Source organism: Mugil cephalus, chromosome 6 (genome assembly GCF_022458985.1).
Source record: "Mugil cephalus isolate CIBA_MC_2020 chromosome 6, CIBA_Mcephalus_1.1, whole genome shotgun sequence".
Classification (NCBI taxonomy): domain Eukaryota; kingdom Metazoa; phylum Chordata; class Actinopteri; order Mugiliformes; family Mugilidae; genus Mugil; species Mugil cephalus.
In genome coordinates this window covers 16,722,676-16,747,516 of record NC_061775.1, presented here as the reverse complement: position 1 = coordinate 16,747,516, position 24,841 = coordinate 16,722,676, and the positions used below count along the sequence as shown (strand labels likewise).

General features: G+C 41.2%; 2 protein-coding genes across 3 annotated transcripts; both read left to right on the top strand.

The window, feature by feature from the left end:
- Positions 1-3,260: 3,260 nt before the first annotated feature.
- Positions 3,261-18,241, top strand: il12rb1 (interleukin 12 receptor subunit beta 1). Its single transcript, XM_047587812.1, has 15 exons — positions 3,261-3,695; positions 4,217-4,346; positions 6,667-6,818; positions 6,916-7,058; positions 7,166-7,199; positions 9,025-9,147; positions 9,714-9,790; positions 9,930-10,158; positions 10,252-10,404; positions 10,573-10,671; positions 12,135-12,287; positions 12,413-12,568; positions 12,664-12,733; positions 12,924-12,999; positions 15,885-18,241. Exons 1-15 carry the CDS (start codon positions 3,587-3,589, stop codon positions 16,200-16,202), a joined length of 2,022 nt encoding a protein of 673 aa, XP_047443768.1. The 5' UTR covers positions 3,261-3,586; the 3' UTR covers positions 16,203-18,241.
- Positions 18,242-18,309: 68 nt separating this feature from the next.
- On the top strand, positions 18,310-23,706 carry klhl26 (kelch-like family member 26). Of its 2 annotated transcripts, XM_047587814.1 has the most exons (3): positions 18,310-18,564; positions 20,145-20,327; positions 20,819-23,706. In XM_047587814.1, exons 1-3 carry the CDS (start codon positions 18,515-18,517, stop codon positions 22,398-22,400), a joined length of 1,815 nt encoding a protein of 604 aa, XP_047443770.1. In that variant the 5' UTR covers positions 18,310-18,514; the 3' UTR covers positions 22,401-23,706. The 2 variants fall into 2 exon arrangements, with proteins under 2 accessions (XP_047443770.1, XP_047443771.1); XM_047587815.1 differs by lacking the exon at positions 20,145-20,327.
- The last annotated feature ends 1,135 nt before the right edge of the window (positions 23,707-24,841 follow it).

Genomic DNA, 24,841 nt, shown 5'->3' with positions numbered 1-24,841 from the left:
ATGTTTTGGTTGAACCGTGTGTGGCAGGGATGCTTAATTTCTGGATTCCACATTGTCATTAAACCTCCCTGTAAATGCAGAGGAGAAGAAGAGAAACTGCGCCTCTGTGACAGAGATTACATCCCTGTACATGTCTGTGATCATTTGTTTTTCAGATTGCCATCAAAACTTTAAAAATAAGTCATTAATGAATAAACTGTATATTTTTTAAAATCCGCGTTCTGCTTAACGCAAAAATATTGACTCAAATGAGTGAATATTAAGAGTGGGCAGCAGACAATACTCTTATACCTGAAGGAACACCAATGTGCGACAGTTACTGTTGGCACTTTCTTTTCAACTACACATACAAGATAATTGATAGGTTATCATGTGAAGACCAATGTGTTCAATTGTTTTATACAATTACATTGAACCTATACCAGAAATGACCAGCAGGTGGCACTGGGGAACACATCATAGATTCATTCTTAAAAAACAAAACAAGTATGGCATTGTATATAACTGAGGGGAAAGGCTCAGTTCAAAATGTGAGTAACATAGGATAAACAAACTGGAATAAATACATACATAAAATATTATGCCTTAATTGCATACAGTTAGAAGACTGGATTGGCTCCCCCAATCAAATCCAGAATGACTGATCTTTTCATTACCTCATGAATAATAAGCACTGGGAAATCCTGTGCAGTGATCATTTAATTTTTCATTCTAAAAACAGAAATCGTGTTACTGTGAAATGTGTATCTGGAACACATTCACGTGTCCAGTAATGTCACCACCGCCAGTATCCCGCTTTGAGGGATTTCTGACTTTAGTGGACAGATTGTTGTTTTGTTTTGTTTTTCAGCAGACCCACTTTAAGTTTAATACAACTGAACAGACTTTGTGTTGTATGAACATTTTTTTTATCTATATTTTCTCTATTTGTAAATGGGGATTAGGATTTGACTTTGGGGTTTCCTCTTATTTGCCGTGACATTTATTTGGGTTGGAGATAGAAAGCCTGTGACTCATGCTAAGCGTTTGAAACTGAGAAGTGGGCAAACCTGAATTATATATAACTTGAATTTCAATTTGTTGCATCTGCCAGATGTGTGTGTGTGTGTGTGGACATGTTTTCTGGTCCTCACATTAGCTGCGTTGAGGCAAAGTTCCTCATCGCTGGTAGGAAGTGCGGTCTCGCTGTCGTTCTGTGCCCCAAACAGAGCGCAGAAATCATTCAGCACATCTGGAAGGACCGCATCGCTGTCACAGGCAGCTGGAGGAGCTCCTTCAAAGATACTCCACAGATACATGTTTGGGACTCTTGCTCTTGAGACCTCTCTTGCACGGTTTATATTTCTATTTCAGAAGGCATTTACATTCATACATGTATGTATGTATGTACATATACTCCAAGCAGCCACAACATGAAAACCACTGACAGGTGTCGTAGTTCTGAGTTATGAATATTTCCTGTGTACCTGTTCTTTGTGTTTCCTGTTTTATTTTGTAAAGTTCTTCTGTGGTATTTTTTGTCTAGTGTTACTTTCTGTGTTTTTTTCCCTGTGACTGATGCTGCCATTCCCTGTCGTCTGCATTTTTTCCCCTGTCCTATTACCACTGTTTTGCACTGATATGTTTACCCTGTTCCACTTTGTGATTGTGGTTGTCCTTGTCATTTTGCTTCTTCGTGTTCCTTAGGTTTCATCTTCATTTTGGTTCTTATCTGTTTTACACATATATATATGTATGTGTGTGTTCTTGGATTACCATTAGAACCAACTAAAAAAAATATATATTTAAAACAGCACAAGGTGTTGACCTGGCCTCCAAATTCACTAGATCCCAAACTGATCAAGTATCTGTGGGATGTGCTGGAACAAGCCGATCTACAGAGACCCCTCCCCTCGACCCATAGGACCCAAAGACCCCCCACTAACAACATCCTGATGACAGACACCACAGGACACCCTGAGAAGGCCCACGTCCATTCTCTGAGGTGGTCATAATGTTATTGACATTCATATGGTCTTTGTTTGCTTTGTTAAACTGTTAAGTTGTAATTGAATTGTTGAATTTGAATAAAGTTGATTTTAAAAGAGAGGAGCCACTGTGAGTTTTGTGACTTGTGGTTTTCAATCTTTAACAATATAACAATTTATCTTCTGCATATATAATTAACACAAAGGCATACCATGTTTACAATTAGATAGATAGATAGATAGATAGATAGATAGATAGATAGATAGATAGATAGATAGATAGATAGATAGATAGATAGATAGATAGATAGATAGATAGATAGATAGATAGATAGATAGATAGAGTGTGCAGCAGCAATGTACAGGCACTCAACACCATACATACTATACATACTATATATAACAGGAAGAACACAATCTACTATATACACGTTATTTACAGAATTATAAAAATAAGTGAATTGAAAGTGAGTTTTATCTGTCACATGCAGATGAGGAGTTGAACAGATGTCTGGCTTGAGGCAGGAAAGATTTCCTGTAGCATTCTTTGAGACAACAGAGTCTGAGTCTGAGTCTCTTGGAGAACGAGCTCCGTTGTCTGTCTTTAATTTGGCGGAGAGGGTGGTCAGTACATTTTCAATTAGATGTGTACATAGATATACATACAGTATTTTGCAGTTTTTTCCCAGGACGGAAGGGTTGGGACCCCTTTGCCCCTCCTGGAATTTCCCCCACAAGGTGCTTCCTGTTAGTTAGTTAGCGTGTGTGCGTGTGTCCGAGACCTCAACACCTATGTGTGAACATCACCTTTTCAAAATGAAAGCGCAAGTGATTCTGTGTTAAACATTTGTGAGTGGGAAGTGGGGCAAAGAATGAGGATGTAAGATTAGGAGGAGTTACGGGTCAGTGGCATTTCAAGCAGCATGAACTGGAAATGAAGCTGACCATAATGTTTTTTAACCTCAAAAACAGTGTTTGCATCCCAGTCTGGTGACAATTTCTTAAATTATTTACTTCAGTAGACACCACTGGGTTCTGGGCTGTGTTCTTTGTGTTTTTATGTTTTTATTTTTGGTGATACAAAGAGAGGCAGGCTTATATTTATACCACTGCCTGACAAAGAACGTTGAACATAAAACAAGTGCAGCTGTAGTTAAGTTGTTCCAGTTAAGGAAAACTTAAAACTACGTTCTCACTACTTTTACTCCTCCTTCTCCTCCGACAAACTCCCTGCCATATGACTCTCTCTAGGTCCTGATCTGCCTGCAGTTCACACAGTGATGACACATAATCACTTGACAGTAGGTGTGTGTACTCTGCACTTGCTGTAGTTTCCAGTTCTGCCAATTTCTTCTTTGACGGGCAGACTGAAGAGAACGCAACCAGTTCTAGTCAAATGAAGATTAAGAAGAATGACTTCAAAGAGTCATACGCAAAGCTGCCTTTTTTGTCTGTCTGTCTGTCAGCGTCACAGCCTCCCCTCACCCTTTACACTTGTGGTTTTGCTGCACCTCATGTAACCTGAAAGACATGAAACTTATGTGACATTTCTGAGAAAGACAACTGAGTTACATGAAGGCAATTGGACTACAGTGCGTGGACGCTGACACGCTGAAGAAATGATCACCTTTCTCAGCTTTCCACTATGCCTCATGGAAACTTTTAACTGCCGCAGCTCACTACTACATGGATATGTTCTATTCATGTTCCTTACAACAATCGGGAGAGGTAAATATTCATGAGGAAGCTTTTTAACCTTTATAACTTTTATTTATTTATTTTTTTACGTCACTTTCGACTGTAGTCTCATCTCACTGAATGGGCAGCATACTAATCACACGTGTGAAAGTGTTTGTTATGTTGTAGTAAAAGTAAAACAGCCGCGACATATTGGTTAGCTTATCAGCACTGTGTGGTTTTTGCTAAGAGATGATATCCGCACTGCTCTGTTCAGCGCAGCCTTGCAGAGTTGCCAGTCTTTTTACTTAGAGCAATACTTAACTTACGTTTGCTCATTCTTAACTTTATCTTTGCTTGAACGGCCTGAAAATAATATGATGTAAAGTGAGTAAAATGTGCCACTCCACTGCCGACCAGAAATGTGCTTGTATTAACAGCATTATTTTTGGCTGTATTATAATGTTGCTGTTTCCTCTGAAGAAAATGTCTTTGGTATGTGTCTGGAACAGCTTTAAGGCATGTTGAATATGCTTTTTTTAAGTCATTTGGAAATGTGTGTTCTTCTGAAGGGTTATGCTTGGGGTGCAATGCTCCCTCCTCTCCTTGGTGCTTCAGACGAAACGCTACCGAGAATGTTTACATCTGTGAATGGAGCATGAACAGCGATGAGAGCAACGTGATGTTTGACCTTTACTATAAGTGAGTATTGTTTGTTTTTGTCAATTTAACGTCTTGTTGGTGGAGCTTTTTTATTTGTGAATCTACAAACTGTAAGAAAAATAGAAATAAAATAAAGAAAAGCTAGTGGGCAGAAAGCTAGTGACCTATCAGGGCACCAACATGTCTCACCTTTAAACCTTTGTATAATTTAAAAAATGTCTCCCAAAGTGTGGGGTACGAAACAACACGGAGGGGTTTGTGAGAGGGTTCCCAGCTAAACGTACAGCAGAGGATGAGTCCTCGTCGACTCAAAACACAACTTCCAAAGAAAAGAAAAGAACATATGATGAGGCATTTATTGCCCCCGGTTTCACTAGTACAGCGGCGGCTAACAAGGAAAGAGGAGTGCGTTGTGTGTCTAAAAATATTTGCTTCTGACAGTTCGAAACAAACAAGTTGAGAGGACACTTGTAGACAGAGCGTTCAGGGCTAAAGTGCAAGCCAGTTGATTTCTTCAGAAACAAAATGCTGTCTTCAAATGCTCAATTCACCTCACATAAGGTTGCCTATAGAGTTCCTCAGTGTAAAGGAAGCATATTTAATAACTTCAGGAAACATATTAAATTGCATTCCTGTGCCTCACAGTGAGGTCGAGAGGCATGTGGTTTTCATCCAGTCAATCAGTAAAGATCAAGGCAACATTCTCATATCAAATCCATGTCTAATGTGGTTTGCAAGGCACAACTCCGTATGGACGCTGAGCGTAAATGCTTTATAGGTACCGTGAAGAAGTGGGCTGATGTTGTCTGATGTGATCATGTGTATGTTGACAAGTGCTTGAATTATGTTCTAATGCTCCAAATACATGTTTACATTCGTTTACCACTTAAGGGCAAGGAACCGTATAGACGGGTTTTTTGTGTACAACCAATATTAGGTGCGCGCGCAACCAGGGGGCAAAAGCTGGAATCAGTGCCATATTATTTGTAAGTTCTCCCTGAGACAATTGCAATGAAATGTCATTTCATTGAAAATTCGCTTTGTCTTTCATTGCATCACAAATCAGAAAAACACTTGAATTTCACTCAACTTACCGGGTTGTGACAGTTGTTTTGGATGGTTCCAATATCAGGAGCAGGGTCGTGATGTTAGTGAATGCTAACAAAGTAATAGTAATACGGCCTGACATATACAATTATCTAATTGAGAAACCATACACTAAGAACAGTTTGCGTGCATTTAAATCTTTGGACGCGTATAATTATGTAGTTATGTGGCCATGTGCAAAAAGTTCAGGGTCTTGCGCTTTGAGGGCAGGTGTCCTGCCCAACCAGAGACAGCGAGTAAAAGCAAAACCTTAAGATACCGGAGTGTACATGCACAGATATCTAGGGTACACCCTAACCGCTAGCTGCACATGCATGGCAGGGTAAGTCTCACACAGCAGATATTGTGAGCTTTTGATTTCACTTACTTTTACTAATAGATCTATCCATCGCACCAGTTTCGCTTCTTGTTTGGGCTCCAGTTTCCATCCATCCTGTTGCCGATTCGTGCAGTTTACAGCTCAACAGCTCCTTGTCATTTTCTTTCTCCGCCTACTCCGCTGGTAAACAAATAAGAAACAACCCGCTTTCTGCCCCCTGGCTCCGCGCGCATATGTGCGATGATGTTGCACAGAAACCCGTCTATATGATAAATTCATTAATCTTGGTTTTCTCCATATCAAGGGTTAAACAATTACATTCGCCCATATGATAAAGAGTGAGCGGTCTTGTATTTATATAATGCTTTTCTGCCTATTGGTACTCGAAGTTGTTTACAGTGTCAAGGACATAACTGTCCATGCTCCCGCATTCACACACTCGAGCACTGTGAGCAACTCAGAGCTCAACATCCTGCTCAAGGACACTTCAACGCACGGGCGGCCAAATTTAAAATTTCACAGCTGTTAAAATTGTCTTAAGCTATGACAATAGCTATAAAGACCACAACCGTCGGAGACCTCTGGGGACCGACTTCCTTTTGGAGTCCTCCTCAAGAGGCAACTTGATGAACTGCAGTTTTTGGCACAACTGCACTTGCCAGCATTTTTCAGATGGCATCGCTCATGCAATTCGGATTCAATTATGATTCAGTTATGACTATAAAGGAATTAGAGTTGCTTTGTTTAGCTTAAAGGCCGCGAGTAAGTCCACAACGAAAGGTGTTGAGTTGTTGAGGCACTGCTTGCTGTGTTTTACTGCTGCCTATATTCATAATCATTCCTGAGGTCCCCAGGAATACAGTTAAAATAATTAAATAAATTAAAATAGCAATAGCGCGCAGTTGAGTGACGTTTTCTGTTATTTCTCCCCAGTGAAACAAAACTTGGGACCACTAATAAGACGTGGTGTAAGTGTAATGAGGAACTGCTCATACAATATCGCCCTGTCGACATTTGGGTGCAAGCTCGTGTCGGAGACTCCAGGTGCAAGTCCCCCAGGAATTCTGTTGTACTCAGAGACATAAGTACGGGATGCACTCATCAACACATTGATTTAGAATTTCCCCCTGTAACACAATTGTAATAATAATAATGATATCTCACATTTTTTCCCCTCAACAGTTAAATATGATGCGCCGCGAAATATTTCACCGTCATGGTTAAAAAACAGCCTAAGTTTACGTTGGCTGGCTGCAGAGAAGTCTCCAGCTTTAGCAGAAGTCTGGTTTCGCCGAGATGAACACGGGTCAGAATCGTGGAAAAAGGTGAGACATAAATAAGTTGTGACAAGATCTGTATGTATGTATGTCGTTTTTTTTTTTTTTGCTAACCGTAACTCTAACTTAACATTATATCTACATTACCGTTTCAGATATTAATAAATACCACAACCAAGGCCGCCATGTGTGAGTATATTTAACACCTAAATGCTTTGAATGAAAAGTGAGAATCCATCAAGACCTCCTACTTAAGCCTTAAGCCCCTCCCTACTAACTAACTAACTAAGTACTAACTAACCTTACTAAGTTCTGAAGGAATTATTGTCTGTTTTATTTTCCACAACCCAAAGTCCATTCTTTGTGAATGTAGTGAGGATAAGTGGTAGTAGAAGAAGAGATGAGATACAGCAGTTTGTTTTTATGCTAACGTTGGCTGTTATTGTTAGCATGTCTGGTTAACTAAGTTAATACTGCACGTCTGCAACATTACTAGAAGTGGCAGAGGAGGAAAAACACCACTTTCTGTATTAAGTGTGTTTTATTTTTGGACTGTCAGCTTGCACTTGTGGTTTTAGTTCTCGAAGTATTGGTATGAATGTAAATGTTTTTTCAACTAGGCTCTTCCTGTTTAATACCTTTATTTATTTATTTATTTTTACGACATCACAGTTGCCCTAGTCAATTATAATAATACAAACACTGCATATATACAGTACCATCTAGTGTAATCTCCCGCTAATCTGGGTCCGGGTCGTAGGGACAGCAGCCTCAGCAAGTCCTCTCCCAAGCCACTTCCACCAGCTCCTCTGGAGGAATACCCAGGCCTTCCCAGGCCAGACAGGAGATAATCCCTCCATCGTGTCCGGTGTCAGCTTCGAGGTCTCCTCCCATTGGGACATTCTCGAAACACCTCTAACGGGAGTTGTCCAGGAGGCATCATTACCAAATGCCTGGACCACCTGATGTGTAGGAGCAGCAGTTCTACTCTAAACTTCTCCCAAGTGTCCAAGCTCCTTATCGCATCTCCTAGACTGAGCCCGGCCACCCTGCGAAGCAAACTCATTTTGGTTGTTCTTTTATCTTTCGGGCATTACCCCATAGGTGAGGGTTTGAATGTAGATTGACTGGTAAACTGAGAGCTTCATCTTTCGGCTTAGCTCTTTCTTCACGACAAAGAATCCTCCTGTCGATCTCCCACGCCATCCTGCCCTCTCTCACGAACAAGGTCCCGAGATACTTTAACTCCTCCACTTGAGGTAAGACCTCCTCTCTGACCCGGAGTGGGCAATCCGCCCTTTTACATCTGAGGACCATGGCCGCAGATTTGAAAGTTTCGGCCTTCATCCCAGCCCCTTCACACTCCGCTGCGAATTGCCCCAGCAAGAGCTGAAGGTCGAGCTAGGAGGACCACATCATCCGCAAAAAGCAGGGACAATCATCGAACTCGACACAGCTGCTTTTACAGGTGACAAAGGGCAGTGGATTCCAACCCTCACCTGAAACAGGCTCAACTCACTACCAGCTACACGGCCCAAACTCACACTCCTTTGGTACAGAGACTGACAGGCCCTTAGCTAAGTGCCATCCACCCCATACTCCTGGAGAACCTCCCACAGGATGTCTCCGGGGGCACAGCCGAAAGTTTTCTCCAAATTCACAAAACATGTGGACCGGTTGGGCAAACTCCCCCTCTCCCTCATTTCCACTCCATGTTTCCACGACCGGGATGAAAACCGCATTGTTCCTCCTCAACTACCTCAACTATCGATGAGACCCTCTTTTCCAGCACCCTAGCACAGACCTTCCTGGGGAGGCTAAGGAGTGTGATTCTCCTATAGTGGGAACACACCCTCCGGTCCCCTCTTTCTTAAAGATGGGGACAACCACCACCCAAATCTATGTATACCGTATGCTCCAATCACCACTGTGTCATCTCAGTATTGTGAGAATTACTATTACATCAGAATTTAAGAATATCAAGATAATATAAATTTATTTCTTATCTCAACAGACCACGTCACTATAGCGAATCTCGTGCACTCTTCAGCTTACCAGTTTCAGATCAGACATCAGTCCACTGTGGCCCGAAACCCACTGTGGAGTCAGTGGTCGGAAGTCGTGATTGTTCCTGCAGGTGAGCTCATGTTACTCTATATAAACATAAATAGATGGAAAGTTAACTTTTATGTGTTATTGCGACAAGTGCATCTGTTCAGAGTTTCCCCTCTCTAAATTGTGGTGTCCCTTGCTTAAACTACTTTGTGCAAAGAGGACACCATGAATCAAACCTTAAACATAAAATGTACAAGAAAACCATAAAATAATGCTGTTTTGCCAAAAGTTTGCGCTGACGCATCCAAATAACTGAATTCGGGTGTTCCAATCAGTTCCCTGGCCACAGGTGAATAAAATCAAGCACCTATACATGCAGACTGCCTCTACAAACATTTGTAAAAGTATGGGGCGCTCTCAGGAGCTCAGTGAATTCCAGCGTGGTACTGTGATATCATGCCGCCTGTGCAACGAGTCCAGTCGTAACATTTCCTCACTGCTGAATATATATAATACTTTTGGCAATATAGTGCATGTGTCCTCATCACTCCAGCAGTGTCCCTCAACATTTCTGGGATTTCAATTCCTCAGAGTATTTACAGATTGTTCTTTTTTGTATCTTGCTAACATTTTCTGTTTTCACCACAGAACTTCAACATAAACCTGAAGTCACCATGACGAAATTACTTGAAAAAGGTACTCAGAAGGTGGTGCTAACTTGGAAGGTAGGTCAGTGAAGGGGGAGCAAAACCAGAATGTCTGCACCTTGGGGTCTAGATTACGGCAACAAATTCAACAAGTTGCATGCAAAAACGCACAAAAACGGTTTAGGAACAACTCTCTGAACTCTCTTCTGTTCTACAGCCAGTGCCAAAAGCAGCAGCTGTCAGGGGGGTAACATACAGTCTGACTGACACACAGTCTTCTGCTTCATGTCCTTGTGAGAGGAAGGGACAACACACCAGCACAAATAAATACACTATTTATTTGTCGTACTCGGCTGCCAACATCTCTGTTATAGCCAGAAATGCAGCTGGCCATTCTCCTTCGGCAGTCATACAAGTACCGGCTGAATTTGGGACCAATTTTTCAGGTAAGGCTAAGTGAGTGCTTCCTTGAGTGTCTCGTTCTGTACTCACCTTTAAAAAAGGCCATAAAAGACTTTTATTTCTTTCCTCTCTGGCAGCTTGTGACAAATCACTGCATAACAACATACATAAAAGACGTAAGGCAACTTGTCTTGAGTTGTATGAGTTTCAAAATGAAGATCAGAGACCAACAAATAAGATCACTTTCCCTAAAAGAATGAAAAAGGTTCAAAAGAAACAAATGATCGCGAGTAAGTTGAGCTTTTACACTTTTTTTAACAAAAAATTACTTGACTGTGCACCAGATTTCATGGAAGATTTCAAGGCACACAGATACAAAAACATATCTTTACTATTACTGAGTTTGTTTTTGATGCCATGTTGATGAAGATAATGAAAAATTCCTGTTTTGGTTGCAGGCATTAAGGACTATGTTCGTTACATTTACTTTGAACACCAATGTAAAGGTGGGAAACCAGAAACTGTCACAACGTGCCTCTATTATCACAAAGAAGGAGGTAAGTGTCCTAGAAATGAGCTGTCTCTACACTCAAATGCACAGGATCAATGTATAAACACGTCACTTTACCCGTAGTTTTCCTGTAGACTGGATTTGAAGCTCAGCTTGGGAGGCACTGGCCATTGCCATCTTGCTAGCGCCCAACTCTTCCCGACTACCGGCTAACTGAAAATGGGAGTGGAAGTGTCAGAGCTTAAGAGTTAAAACTTGGTTTCACTGAACTACACAGACACCATGACAGGAGTAAAGCCAAAGCACAAACAAAAGTCTAAATGCAGACACAGGAGTGCCCTAAATATTGCACAATTCCACCGAATGGCAGCCGACAACTGCCCTAGAAATACGTGTGCACCTGCAAAGCTATGTGTAGCACAGACGTAGCACATGTGCAGGAGCCTTCATTGTAGCAACGACATGCATGCGTCAACAAACCAAACCCATAATTTATCAGTGCTTTTAAAATGACCACAAAGTGATCATAAAGCTCGTAAAGAACTTTGACACTTTGACACTATCAGCACATGTTATTTAAGGGCGTTTGATTAAATTACTTCTTTCTCCGACCAGTGAAGCCAGTGTGAATGAGAACAATATATCAAAAGTAGATTTGAGACTTGGGCTAATGGAAGGTGTAATTTTTCTTTATAAAATTGCACATTTTATATTTACATTTCTGATACCAAAGCTAAGTTGGTCAGCCCCAATAGCTCAGATACAACTGATTCTTTTCAGCCCAAAAAATGTTGATAAATTACCAAAACATACAGAAAACCACACAGATTATGTGAGTGATGATATTTTGTTGTACCACAAAGATAAGCTACGCTAGTGTAGCCTACCACAAATAAACTTCTAGCTACAACAAAGCCACATTGTCCATTGATAGACCTATGGAGCACTACATGTCTGGAGGTCGTCCTTTTGCATAAGCAATCACATTCTCATACACATTAACACACGCTATCTTCGAAAGAGTAAATGCACTTTGTTTTTTGTTTTTCAAATCAGCACTTAAAAGTAATTGGAAAAACTGCCAAAATGGTCCCAAAACAGCCCAACTCTATTTGTACTTGCAAGATAAAATTCCACACCACTAAATATTGCATGAAAATGCCCCATCTGGCAACACTGATTATCAACTAACTGATAATTGATTATCAATCAATTATCAACTGCACCTTTGATGGTAATAGAAATACTGTATAAAACATGAGGACCTTGACTTTTGAAATCTATTTGATGCATTACCATACAAAGACATTCATGTTTGCCACAGAAAATGTTTCCTTTTAACTTTTATAAACAGGCCAAATCCATTTAATGTATTTAATATTTAGGTTATTCTTTATGGAGCTCTGTTTTCATAGCTCGGTCATGCATACGACTGTTGTGGTTGTGAGTCTCTGTGTGTTAGCCCTGTGAAATGTAGAGGTAGTGTAATTTTTTTCTTTTTCATTTCAGTACCTAGAAGCCCACCTCGGGACTTGATAGCTTTGAGTATAACGGAAAGTTCTGTTCGCCTGTCCTGGCAACCAATTCCCTTGGTCGACCATCGAGGCTTCCTCAACCTAAGTCTGTGCTTCCAGAAAATCAGCTCAGATCATGAACCCATGGGTGTGTGTCATTATTTTACTCATCTGTAACAGACTTGAACAGTTGCTCACTTTCACTCACACTACATGAGAAGATGGCATTTTCCAGTAACATACCATTTTTTTTCCCACATCTCATTTGCTCAGAGTGTCACAATTTATCAGCCTCAGTGACAGAGTACAATCTGGAAAACTTGACATCAGAAACTAAATACAATATCAGATTGACAGGAGTGACACAAGTGGGAGAAGGACCGAGAGCCACAGTGGTCGTCAACACACGCCCAGAGAAGTCTTTCAATGGTATCAGACCTACAACTTTGCTTTTTGTCTCATGCAAAGTTTCTCATCTTATTACTCATTTTTCTTTTCTCGTTTCCTTTTCTGCCCAAAATTAGTGGGGCTAAGCTTCGGCTTTCTCCTGGTGTTCTTTTTGCTCTCAACAACGTGCACCATTTTCATGAAAAGGTAAGTGAGCTTTAGTCATTTTCTGACCTGGTCAAAAGCAAAAACAAATTCTAATCACAGCATGGTGACACATAAAGTTCCTCCACATATTTAAGCACTTTTAGTATTGTGGTAAAACAACTGAGGCATTTATTTGCATGTTACATATTAAGTAAGAATAGCTTTCATGTTGAAATGTTCTACTTCTTAGACTCAAAAGCAAGATCTTTCCTTCTGTGCCAACGCCTGTTATTCCAGATTTCACCTCCAGTCAACCAAACAGTCAGGTAAGAGACCTTACTTTGCCTGGGATCTGCAGCTGTTGGGGACACTTAGATATCGACCATTCTTGTTCAGTCATTAGTGCATTGGGAAAAGTTTGTTTGTGTGTTAACCTTTGCACTTTTCCCAAACTGATACCAGTGGCGATGTTGGTTTATAAATTCTGGTGAGGCCATGCAGGAAAAAGCTTATGATGCAATCTAGAAATGCCATAATCAATGCCTGCACAACAAAAACAGAGTAGCCGGAGAAAACCCATGTAACATGTAAACGCAATTCAGAGAGTTTACATGTTACAGTCAGACCTTCTCGACAGAAGGTATCAGTGCCCACTGCCACACCCATGTGCCATATCATCATATCAATAGGTCCACCAAATGACAGTGTTCAAGACCTCACTACATCACATACTCAAGATCGAAATAATAACGCAACAACAATAAAAAAGCAAAAGTAATTAAAAATACTCAGCTCATGGCATGAACGGCGCACACCCAATACACAGTAATCAATATACAAAGTCACCATACACCAATATACCACAGCCACACAGCCATTTCAGCCCCACAAACAGCTCCTTGATGTTGTGTCCTCCACACACACCCACACACATATAGCCAGTTATGCATTACACAAATTCCACTGTAATTCAAACAATATGTAAACTACATTATCAGTTCCACTTATATTAAAAATAAATTAGACTCACCCAGTGCCTCCTTGATGAGCTCCGGTTAACAAAGTTTTCTGCTTAAACCCCTCCTGGTTGAATGACCTAGTTTTGTCTTTTCCCTCTTGGCAAATGATTCAATCCGGTTGATGTGGGATCATGATAAAGTCCTAACTCGTACACTAGCCAGGTAGTCAATCGATTCATCATGCAGTTAATGAATGTTACATGAATTAGCTATGTTATGTCATGTACATTAGCCGAGCAAGCAAGGCCTGTGCAGTCCCCGCCTCTTCTCCAAATCAGCCAATGAGAGTCCCTCTGGGGCCCTGAACTTCAGATCCCACAACCCAAACAGAGGTGTGCGCTGTACATGTGCATTCACACACAGTTGTTCACAAGTCCACAACACTGCAGGCCAGGGCTATCTCAGCTGTGCCCCACCGAGCGGAGACAGAAACGAAGCATCAGAAATAACAAACTATTCACACAACTACACTACAAAAAGTGTCTACAGAAGGAATTGCATTAATCGAATGAAAACTGTAGACAATTAATTTGGGGGAAAAGTTGAATTTATCATTAAATTACACCGAATAAAAGTGTATAATCCTCCCCGGCACAGCAGCGCCATCTGGTGTGGCCAGGCTCCTAATGCAGACGCTGCTGACTGATAAATATAAAGAAGCAACTGAGTAGAACTTTGGCATCATTAATTGTGAAATGAAAATGGTTTAGAACCACCACGGTTTTTTATAGAGCTCATAGTCCTGTAACTCAAAGTAACTAAGAGAAGGTGGGTAGCAGGAGCAGGAAACAAAATAACGTTTAGAAAAACTTACAAACTCTGCAACAAAAATCCAAAACTGGTGAAAACCAATCAAAAGAGAAATCAAAAACTACGTAGAACTGGGTAAAACAAGTGGGAACACTAGGAAACGAGAGTTGATGATACACAGGTTCACACAAACATTCAAAAAGTCCATTGCATGACACTAGGTTGGAAAGGTTGACCAAGAACACAAAAATCACAGTCCTCTGATGACAGTAGAGAACCATCATCTCTGATCTCAGTGTACAGAAGTTCAAGCACCATGTCTGTTGAACACCAGGAAGTGGTCATCAGCTAACAGCCTCTTCCTAGTGAATCATGACAGTATTGGGGTGATTCCCCTCAACAAAGGCCAGGAGACTTTGTCATAAGTGAGAGAAGCATAAACAGACAGTTAGACAGTTAAAGAAAACTTTCTCCCACCATGCAAGAGCTGGGAGAAAGTTCATCTTTCTGCATTAGGCTGAATTAAGACATGCAGCCAGGACATGGTGTCTGTGTAGACTCTCAGTAGATTATCAGTCAAGGTAATCCTCATTTTTGGTCCTCAAAAACATCCCGCCTCTCGTCCTGAGGCACTTGCAGTTTTAAATTAAATCTTGCAGAACATCTGTACGTAGGATCAACGTGAAAGGATAAAAAAACAAAAACAAACGTTACCTGCTTCCAAAAAATGCTTCTGCACACTGTTGAAATAAGCTAAATGAAACTCTTACGTTGCTGATTTTCTAAAATAATATACTCATTTTACCAATATGGGTTACTTACTAAGTAAGGAACGATAGGAAAAAATAAGTTTTATTGATTTACAATAAACTGACAAAACAGTGAGGTTTGCAAACAGTAAAGGGATCCGATCACTTTCTAAAGTAATTAGAGGCACTCTGACATTATTTTACACTGATGAAATCTATTGTCAGTTAAATTCTTGTGGGTGTGTGTTGGATGAGTGAAGGTAGTTATAAAAGGAAAGTCCAAACCAAAGGTAAGCCAAACCCAAGGAAAGTCCCAAGCCAATTTGTTGTGAAAACCACAACCTTTTAAGCAGAACTAGGATCAAATGTGATGACACAGTTACTAGAGTCTACCGTAAATGAATATACATCGATCAGGCATAACATTATGACCACCCACTCAAAAACAGTTCTGTTAGTGGGGGGCCTTTGGGTCCTATGGGTTGAAGGGAGGGGCCTCTCTGGATCATCCTACAGATACTTGATCAGTTTGGGGTCTAGGGAATTTGGGGATCAACACCTTGTTGTTTTTCATGTTTTTTGAGATGATCTTAAAGCATTCGATTTGATTCTACAGTGCAGTTTGTTTTCTGTGCACCTGAATCTGTTTTTTTTTTTCTTCTTTTTTTTTCTTTTTCTAACTGGATCTACCAGGACGTATTGTTAGAGAAGAAAGAGGTGGTGCACCAGTTAACGCTGTACCAACCGCATCCAGAGGAGAAGTCTTTCTCTGAAGAGGCGGAAGAGGCCACCGTCCTCAGAGGAGAGTGCGATGGAGAGATTGACGAGGATGTGGACAATGAGAGGAGCAACTCGACAGCATCCGAGTGTGTGAGTCCTGGCTCAACAGATCAGGTGATGAGGAACTCCGAAAAGGGAGAAACAACGGACTTGGAACAGGTGGACGAGGAGCTCGCACTGCTGATTTACAGGAATGGTTTGGTGTTTGACTTGAAGACAGATTTGTCTTAACCCTTTCATGCACGATGTCCACTTGAGTGGACCGAAATAAAATATTTTTTTATCATAATAAATGGGAGTTTTTTCCTCAAAGTTGCACATAGTCCACTAAAGTTAATAATTGGTGTAAAAAAACAAACAATAATTTGTTCTTTTTATACCTAAAGATAAATAAAAACACTTGGGAAAAAAATCCTGACTGAGGCTTTCATAATTCGTGCATGAAAGGGTTAAATGGATTTAAGAAGTCATTTCGGTGCCTCAGCATCAACATTGACTTATTGTGGACGCATAATAGATGTTTTTTAGACAACCGTGTCACTGCAAAAACATCTAAAAACAGTTTATAACAGTTAATGGTTTCTCCTGTTTACATCAATGTGTTTTTAAGTTTGCCATTGATATTTAACTTACTGTTACTTTTTAATATATTGTATATATGTAAGTAAATCCTGTTTCATACTTGAGATTTTAGTTTTTATCCACATACACATACATAGAAAAGGTTTTGGTTGTTGTCATTTAAATACCTTCAAGTCATGACAAAACACATAAAAAAAAAACAAAACAAATGACAATCCCGTTATCTTCAGCTGTAATTTGTGTGTAGGGGCATTTTGTACACAATACTACATTTAGTAACAGATCATTTGTGCGCAACAAAGATTGTGTGTGCGGTTTTAAACATTTTACTGCATGAACTTCACTAGAAGTGCTCTGGCCCCTCTGTGGCCAAAGCAAAATGGCACGTGAGAGAGCAAAACAAAGCGCAGCCTGGTAGGTGAAAACGAAGCGGAAAAAAATGCAAGCTTGTCAAGCATCAGAAGTCAGGAAGTGGTCACAAAAAGAAAAAAAAAAACAATGACCTTAAAAAAGATAGCACACGAAAGGTAATAGACCAGATTACTCATTACGAGAGAAACGTCTGTGCTGTTTCTATTTGCCTGGTTGAGACTAGAACATGTCCTGTCATTTCGTAGGAAATGGTGACAAACTTGCGGCATTTTCCACCACACTGCACGTTGAGCTCTTGACATGATGCAGGTCTTTTCTCCGGTTCCTGTTTTGCTTGGTTGTGGCCTATTTAGAGAGACTAAATTCAGCAAGCACTTCACTCATGTTCACTTTACCTGACTTTCATTCACATGACAACGCTTTACCTCTCATGAGCAAGATTAAAAAAACCACCTGCCCAAACCGCAGACAGGACGCTCATATCTGATAAACGTTGTGTGTGGTTAAATTAAGACTGGAGTGATTTTTCTGTACGTCAACCGCACATAATTACCTGAGGTCTCAAAACTTTAATTTCTTTACACTTTACTATGGCGGCGCTTGTTTTTCTACCTTTTTATTTCCTTGACTAAAAACGGAAGCAGGGTGCATTAACTTGCACTCAACAAACAGTTCATTATTATTATTAGGAACACCATAACACTGCAGGGCTTGTCATACATGCTGTTTCCATATTTTGAGCCTACAGTTTGCAGCATCAACCTGTTGTTGGCTGAAGGTACGGTTGTTTACAAAAAAAAAAAGATTTTTAACCTGTGACTTCTAGCTCAAGCATCATATCACTACTTCAATTAATGAGAATTATCTAGGTGGATTAGATTAGATTAGTGATTACGTATGTACAGTTACAGAGCAACGAAATGCAGTTTAGCATCAAAATACAGATGTGAGCATTAAACAGTGCATAAATAATAAACAGTAGCTACCTAATGTTACTAAGAATATTTGGAGCAAAGTATAGTGCAAAGAGATTTTTCGTTGCAGCCCCTCGACTCTGGAATAGCAGAAACTATTAGGAAGTTTGACTCTGTTAAAAGGCACCTTAAGACCCACAGTTTAAGATCCTCGGCTTTCAATGCCATTTGATCTGTTTTTATTTTTCTGGTCATCGTGAGTGTTAGTAGCTTTTCGTTTGTTGATACATTGTTGTTGATCTGTATTTTACAAGTTTTATATGTCATGTTGAAGGTGGAGCACTTTGCTGCAAATGCTTTTAAGGTGCTATATAAATGAAATAAACTTGAAATTAAACTTAATATGATATACGGCTCTGAGTGAGATGAGACGGTGGCGCCCTCCAGTGGCCAGACACCGTCGGTGCAGAAGGGGGACGTGCAGCAAACATTGCAGCCATCGTCGAGGTCACCGCCGCGGCTCCCCGCACCACCTCAGGCCGACAGCTGTCTTCCCCCCGGAGCTAGCAGAAGTCTCCGGCCGCTTTTACGCGCACCATGAACGGGCCAGCCGTGCCGTTGACCCCCTGCTAACATTCATGAAAATGCCCCATGCGTGTTGGTCGGAGCTAGAAGATGGCGGAGTCGGATGGTGGGGATTTTGCTCCGAAGCTGTCGGAGAACAGGTGAGTGAGACCAGGTGTGGAGGACGTGGCTTGTCAGCGGTGTCGGGGAGGGCTCACGGTTCCTCGGTGTTTCCTCGTCGGGACTCTCCGCTCCTTCACCAGTGCTGCCCTATCCGAGAATTACCGAGCGGCTTGAACCCAGGAAACACCGAGGCAGTGTTCAGGCCTCCAGGCTACCTGCTCTGCATATCTTATTATCAGAGGAAATAATAAGTCAAGTTAGACACAGCAGTTGAAGTCTAATTTAACACATTTGTTAAAGTGTTTTTAATTAAATTACTAAATAACTTTGTAATCAAGTACACCAATTACACAGTTACATTAATCCACAATTACATAACTATTGTTGGCTATTTGAATTATTATTATTTTTTGTACATAAACATTTTTAAAGAATTAAAGTTTGTCCTCCACACGAGAAATAAGTGGACCAACTAAATGTGACTACCATCATAGTATTATAAGTAACTCAGTTGTGAGAAAAAAAGTCTTGCTGTGTAAACATATCTTTAGAGAACTTTATTTGACTTTTTCTGAAATCTTTGTGGTGATTAGTAGATGCTCAAACCGGTTAAGACACATTCCACTCATCAGGAATTTATTTCACACACACACACACACACACACACACACACAGGACTAAACATAATATAAAGTACTGTTGGGTATTATCGATTCATTCACTCACAGGCTTAAATGTGCGCCGTTGCTTTCGTCTTTGGCCCGCTTTAACTTAATCATTCGTGACCTTTTTTTTTCTGCCTGATATTACCTCCGAGTGCGAACCTTTTTGTCTTTTCACTCACATCTGGCGTGTGCATGTATTAGTTGTAATCTGCCGGCCGTAGGAACGGATGCAGTTTTTGGGTCTCGTTAAACGAAGCAGGTCAAGGGATGAAATACTAGCAAAAACCAGCTGTAACACTGCAGCTGCTCCACTCGGGTGGTGCATAACTGTGCATAAATATTTCTTCTTAAAGTGATGTCGGGACGACCTTAACGCACCTCCAGGTTAAGTTCCTTCTTGTATTCCTAGTCAGATTTTTATCTTTTAATGTCTGCTATTTATTTTGCTCTGTTGAAATGTAATTTCGACCTAAAGCAGTGGGATTTCCTTCCACTTTATTCTTGTTCAGCACAGTATTCACCCATTATAGTGGGGTTTCTAGTAGTGTGATCATGCTTCTTACTGGCAGATTAATTTCAGTTTTCCATGTGCAGCAATAAAGTGTTTAAGCAGAACAATAGCTTTTATAGTGATTGTGTTTCTAAACAGACACATTTTCCCTAATGCAGCTGCACTTTACACTACAGTGTGCATTTCCTTCGACTAAGCAGATTAGATTAAACTTCCATCACAGCATTGCCATCAGCAGTCACTGCATATTCACGTATTACTGGGCTATGCGGCACATTTTATCAGCACAGAGTGTATTTGCTTTGAGCAGCACAGGTGTGACAGAAAATCAAATGAAGAAATCCAGAAATTAGGTTCTGCAGAAAATGGGTAAATTATATTTGACGAAAGGGGAACTATTTCTTGAGTCACTGGTAGTGACGAGGCCTTTTTCTCTTTCCAGTATGGCTAACAAGAATAGCACCCTGCGCTGTACGTTCTCGGCCCCGAGCCACAGTGCCACCCTCCTCCAGGGCTTGTCGGTTTTGCGGGCTCAGGGCCAACTACTTGACGTCGTGCTGGCCATCAATGAGGAGCGCTTCCAGGTCCATAAAGCAGTGCTGGCCGCCTGTAGTGATTATTTCAGGTCAGTCTGGAGCATGAGAATTTATGCTTTTTGCATTTTAAACTGAAAGCACTTAGCTGAGATAAACAAAAAAAAAAAAAGTCTTTATCAAAGTGACAATTCCATGCATTCAAATGGTAATCTACGACACAAATTTTGCAAAAAGTAGCTTTTTCAATCCATTTTACGCCATTGAACTCTATATTTACCAAGTAAAAGTTATAGTCTATAAATGGAAACTTTCAAAATAATAAATGATCAAACTCAGATTTAACAAGAGGAAAGCAAAAATGCAGCCAAATATAGTCACTTTTATTTTTGCACGTCTATCGTTAAATGTATTTTTCAGTTCATATGCCATGGACACCAGACCCCTTAAACAGTGGCTTCTTCAGATTCTACCTCTGACTTGGTCACCTTGCAAATATCTGAATTTGAATCCTCGCCTTGCGTTTAGAAGAAACGGATTTGTCAACTATCGTGCAGTTTACTCATTTTTTCTTCTGTTTCAGAGCAATGTTTACCGGAGGCATGAGGGAGTCAAACCAAGATACCATTGAGCTGAAGGGTCTGTCCGCCCGAGGGCTGAAACACATTATCGACTTCGCATACAGTGCAGAAGTCACTTTAGATCTGGACTGTATTCAGGACGTCCTCGGGGCTGCGGTGTTCCTGCAGATGGTCCCTGTGGTGGAGCTCTGTGAAGAGTTCCTGAAGTCAGCCATGAGCGTTGAGACCTGCCTGCACATTGGGCAGATGGCCACCACCTTCAGCTTGTCTTCCCTCAAGGAGTCAGTGGATTCCTTCACCTTTCGCCACTTCCTCCAGATTGCTGAGGAGGAGGACTTTCTGCACATTCCCATGGAGCGTCTCATCTTCTTCCTCCAGAGCAACAAGCTGAAGAACTGCAGTGAGATCGACCTCTTCCACGCCGCCATCAGGTGGCTCCAGCACGACGAGTCTCGCCGGGCCCAAGCCAGCAACGTCCTCTGCCACGTGCGCTTCCCTCTCATGCGTTCCTCGGAGCTGGTGGACAGCGTTCAGAAGGTGGACATCATGGTGGAGGACGTGCAGTGCCGTCAGTATCTCCTCGAGGCCTTCAACTACCAGATCCTTCCATTCCGGCAGCATGAAATGCAGTCCTCGCGGACACTCATTCGTTCCGACGTCATGTCGCTCATCACCTTCGGGGGGACGCCGTACACCGACAACGACCGCACGGTGAGCACCAAGGCGTTCTACCTCCCCGACGTCGCCTCCCGCCAGTTCAAAGAGCTGACCGAGATGGAGGCCGGCTGCAGCCACGCTTGTGTCGCCGTCCTCGATAACTTTGTGTATGTCGTCGGCGGACAGCACCTGCAGTACCGCAGCGGCGAGGGGGCGGTAGACAGCTGCTTCCGCTACGACCCGCATCTGAGCCAGTGGCTGCGCATCCAGCCCATGCAGGAGGCCCGCATCCAGTTTCAGCTCAACGTGCTGCACGGGCAGCTGTACGCCACGGGAGGGCGCAATCGGTCCGGAAGCCTGTCGTCCGTGGAGTGCTACTGCCCCAAGAAGAACGAGTGGTCAAACGTGGAACCGCTGAAGCGCAGGATCTGGGGTCACGCCGGGACGCCCTGCGGGGAAAAGTTGTACATCTCAGGGGGTTACGGCGTCTCGTTAGACGACAAGAAAACCCTTCACTGCTACGACCCCGCGTCCGACCAGTGGGACTTCAGAGCCCCGATGAACGAGCCCAGAGTGCTGCATGCCATGATCAGCACCAGGGATCGCGTCTACGCCCTGGGGGGACGCATGGACCACGTGGACCGTTGCTTCGACGTGCTGGCGGTCGAGTATTACATTCCAGAGAACGACCAGTGGACGACCGTCAGCCCCATGAGAGCAGGGCAGTCGGAGGCAGGCTGCTGCTTACTAGACAGGAAGATCTACATCGTCGGGGGTTACAACTGGCACCTGAACAATGTCACGAGCATCGTCCAGGTGTACAACACAGTGACCGATGAGTGGGAGAGGGATTTGCACTTCCCAGAATCCTTTGCTGGCATCGCTTGCACGCCGATTATCCTTCCACAAAACACCACGCAACGATAAGTATCTGACCTGCGACTGTGAACACTTTACGCCGTAAACCACGGAGGCGACACAAGATGTGAACTAAATGTAAGTGTGTGTGTGTGTCTTCATATGAAGAAACTAACTGAAAAGCTACTTACAGCGTTAACCAGAATTGTGTATTATTTTCTAGCCCTGATGACTATCTTCACATCGTTTTTTTTTGTAAACATTTTTGAATTAAACTTTACACACGCTAGGATGTTCAACAAAAACTTTAAATTGTCTGCAGATGTAAGAGTAGCATTACTTAAAGACTTTACAGAAATATTAACAGTTCCATTTCTGAATATGTTTACCATCAAGGGCTTCAGTCACAGACAACTTATCTCTTTTCATGTTTATCGTGTTATTTAATCAGAGAAGGTGTAACTTCTGGAAATCTCTTGCCGTTTGATTTTTGCTGTGCAAAGACATTAACAGACTCGGCGTTTATAATGTTGAAACTTCTGATTGTACAGTTGCAATTTATTTCATATTTTCATCCAGTTCAAACAGTTGAAATAAGTGAAAACCTGTTTGTTTTTTGTTTTTTCTGACATTGACCAGTCAACAAGCCACATATCAAAGCACACGGATTATTGCACAAAAACAGGCGCTGGCTGTGTTTCAGCGTTGAATCTGTTAATCGACATTATGGGTGTTAATGATTTTTTTTTATTTTACTATCTGCAACTTTCCTGAGCTGAATAAAAAGCACTGACGCTCTCATCGTTCTCTCAGACGACAGAAGTCAGTGCTGGCCTCCGACAGCAGCTACACAATAAATTAATGTTTGTCTCTATTAGAATGTCATTGTGCGTGGACCTTTATGTCAACAAGTAACTAAAACTTTCACACAGGACTTTTCTAAACTAACTGTAATGTCTCTTAGAAAGTGAAGGCCTAACTTACATGATAAGCTTACATAGCAAATGTCTCCAATTGTCCATTTGTTATGGTTATTTGTTTTTGTTTTGAATGTGTCGCTGCACTTTTATGATGTATTTGTCGCGTGTCTGATGCTGATATCGTCCGTGTACTCAATGTGTATGTTGGAAACAAGCTTGAAGTTGTTGTTTTTTTTTCCCCTTTTAAACTTGACCATCTACATGAACGTAAGAAGGGTCCATTTTCATACTGTCTCCATTCTGCCTTAGTGTGTCTTGTTCTAACTGTACAAGTAAAAGCACATTATGTTGTTGAAGTGCAATATAAAGGGAACTGCTGTAGTCAGTGGGGAATGTACACATTGGTGTAGCTTTATATGCATCCTTTATTAAAGGTGTACCATGTTTTAAAAATATCTCTAAAGTGTTTTTTTTTTCTTCTTCATTTTGACCGGATGACGTATTTCCACATAAATCCAACTGAAGCACTAAAAAACACAATTACTGTGCAGTTTTAACTGAAACTTTCCTTTCACTTATTTTATTAAAGCTTTAATGGATAACTCAGTTATTTTTCTCCTGATTAATAAGTAAATTAAACATTTATTTACTCTATTACTTCAATATAAGAACAGGTGGTGGCAGAGACAGCTGTTTAAAAGCTGGCAATATTATTTATGGCTTTAATCATCAACGTACAGCAGAGATGATGCATCTTCTTTACAATTACAGCTCATGTTCAGCTGGTAATGTTTCTTGATTATTTAAACATCTGTGTTTTTCATGCGCTTGACACATGAAACTAATATCATAAAACTCTAGCCCAGTGTAGGGGTCGCAAAATATTTGGAGGTTGGTTTAGCTTCCAGGATAATAAAATGTGATTGACTGTGACCAGTTTCAACATTTTTTACAGTAACAGCTTTCTCTGGACTGACTACATCCTATTTTTGCATAAGAACTTGTAGTTTTGGCTACAGAAACCTGGTAACTTATTGTCCTACAGTGAATATATCAGAACATTAAATCATGGCTGTTTCTCTAAAAAGGATAATTTAAAATAATATTGTGTACAATATTGTACCAGTTCTATTTATTTATAAACAGTCTGTGGTTCTACCCCCTATAGAGGCCAATACAACCACGATGCATCATACATAAAGTCTGAAAGAGAATCTTCCTCAGCGGTCATCAGTATGCACAACGCAAAGTGATATTGGACGCTGCTGAGGGATTATTATCAGGCGCGATTATACAGTATATCTCAGTATAATTCCATTGTTTGTGTTCCTGCTATTGTTTTATTTTCTCATTGCTTTATGGTCATAAATGTTCAGAGCACAGTAACCTTTCAGAACAATTCATTCATTGCTTTGAAACACAATTACGTCATCATTAATGCTTTACCATTTTTCCATTGGATGACTGTATTTTATTCTGCTTGTCGGGAATAATAAATAAATATTTATTTATTTAATCTATTTATAGCCAGCATGTGGAGCACACAGTTTCCCTGGTGGTGGTTCTTATTTTTATCTGGAGCTCACCCTG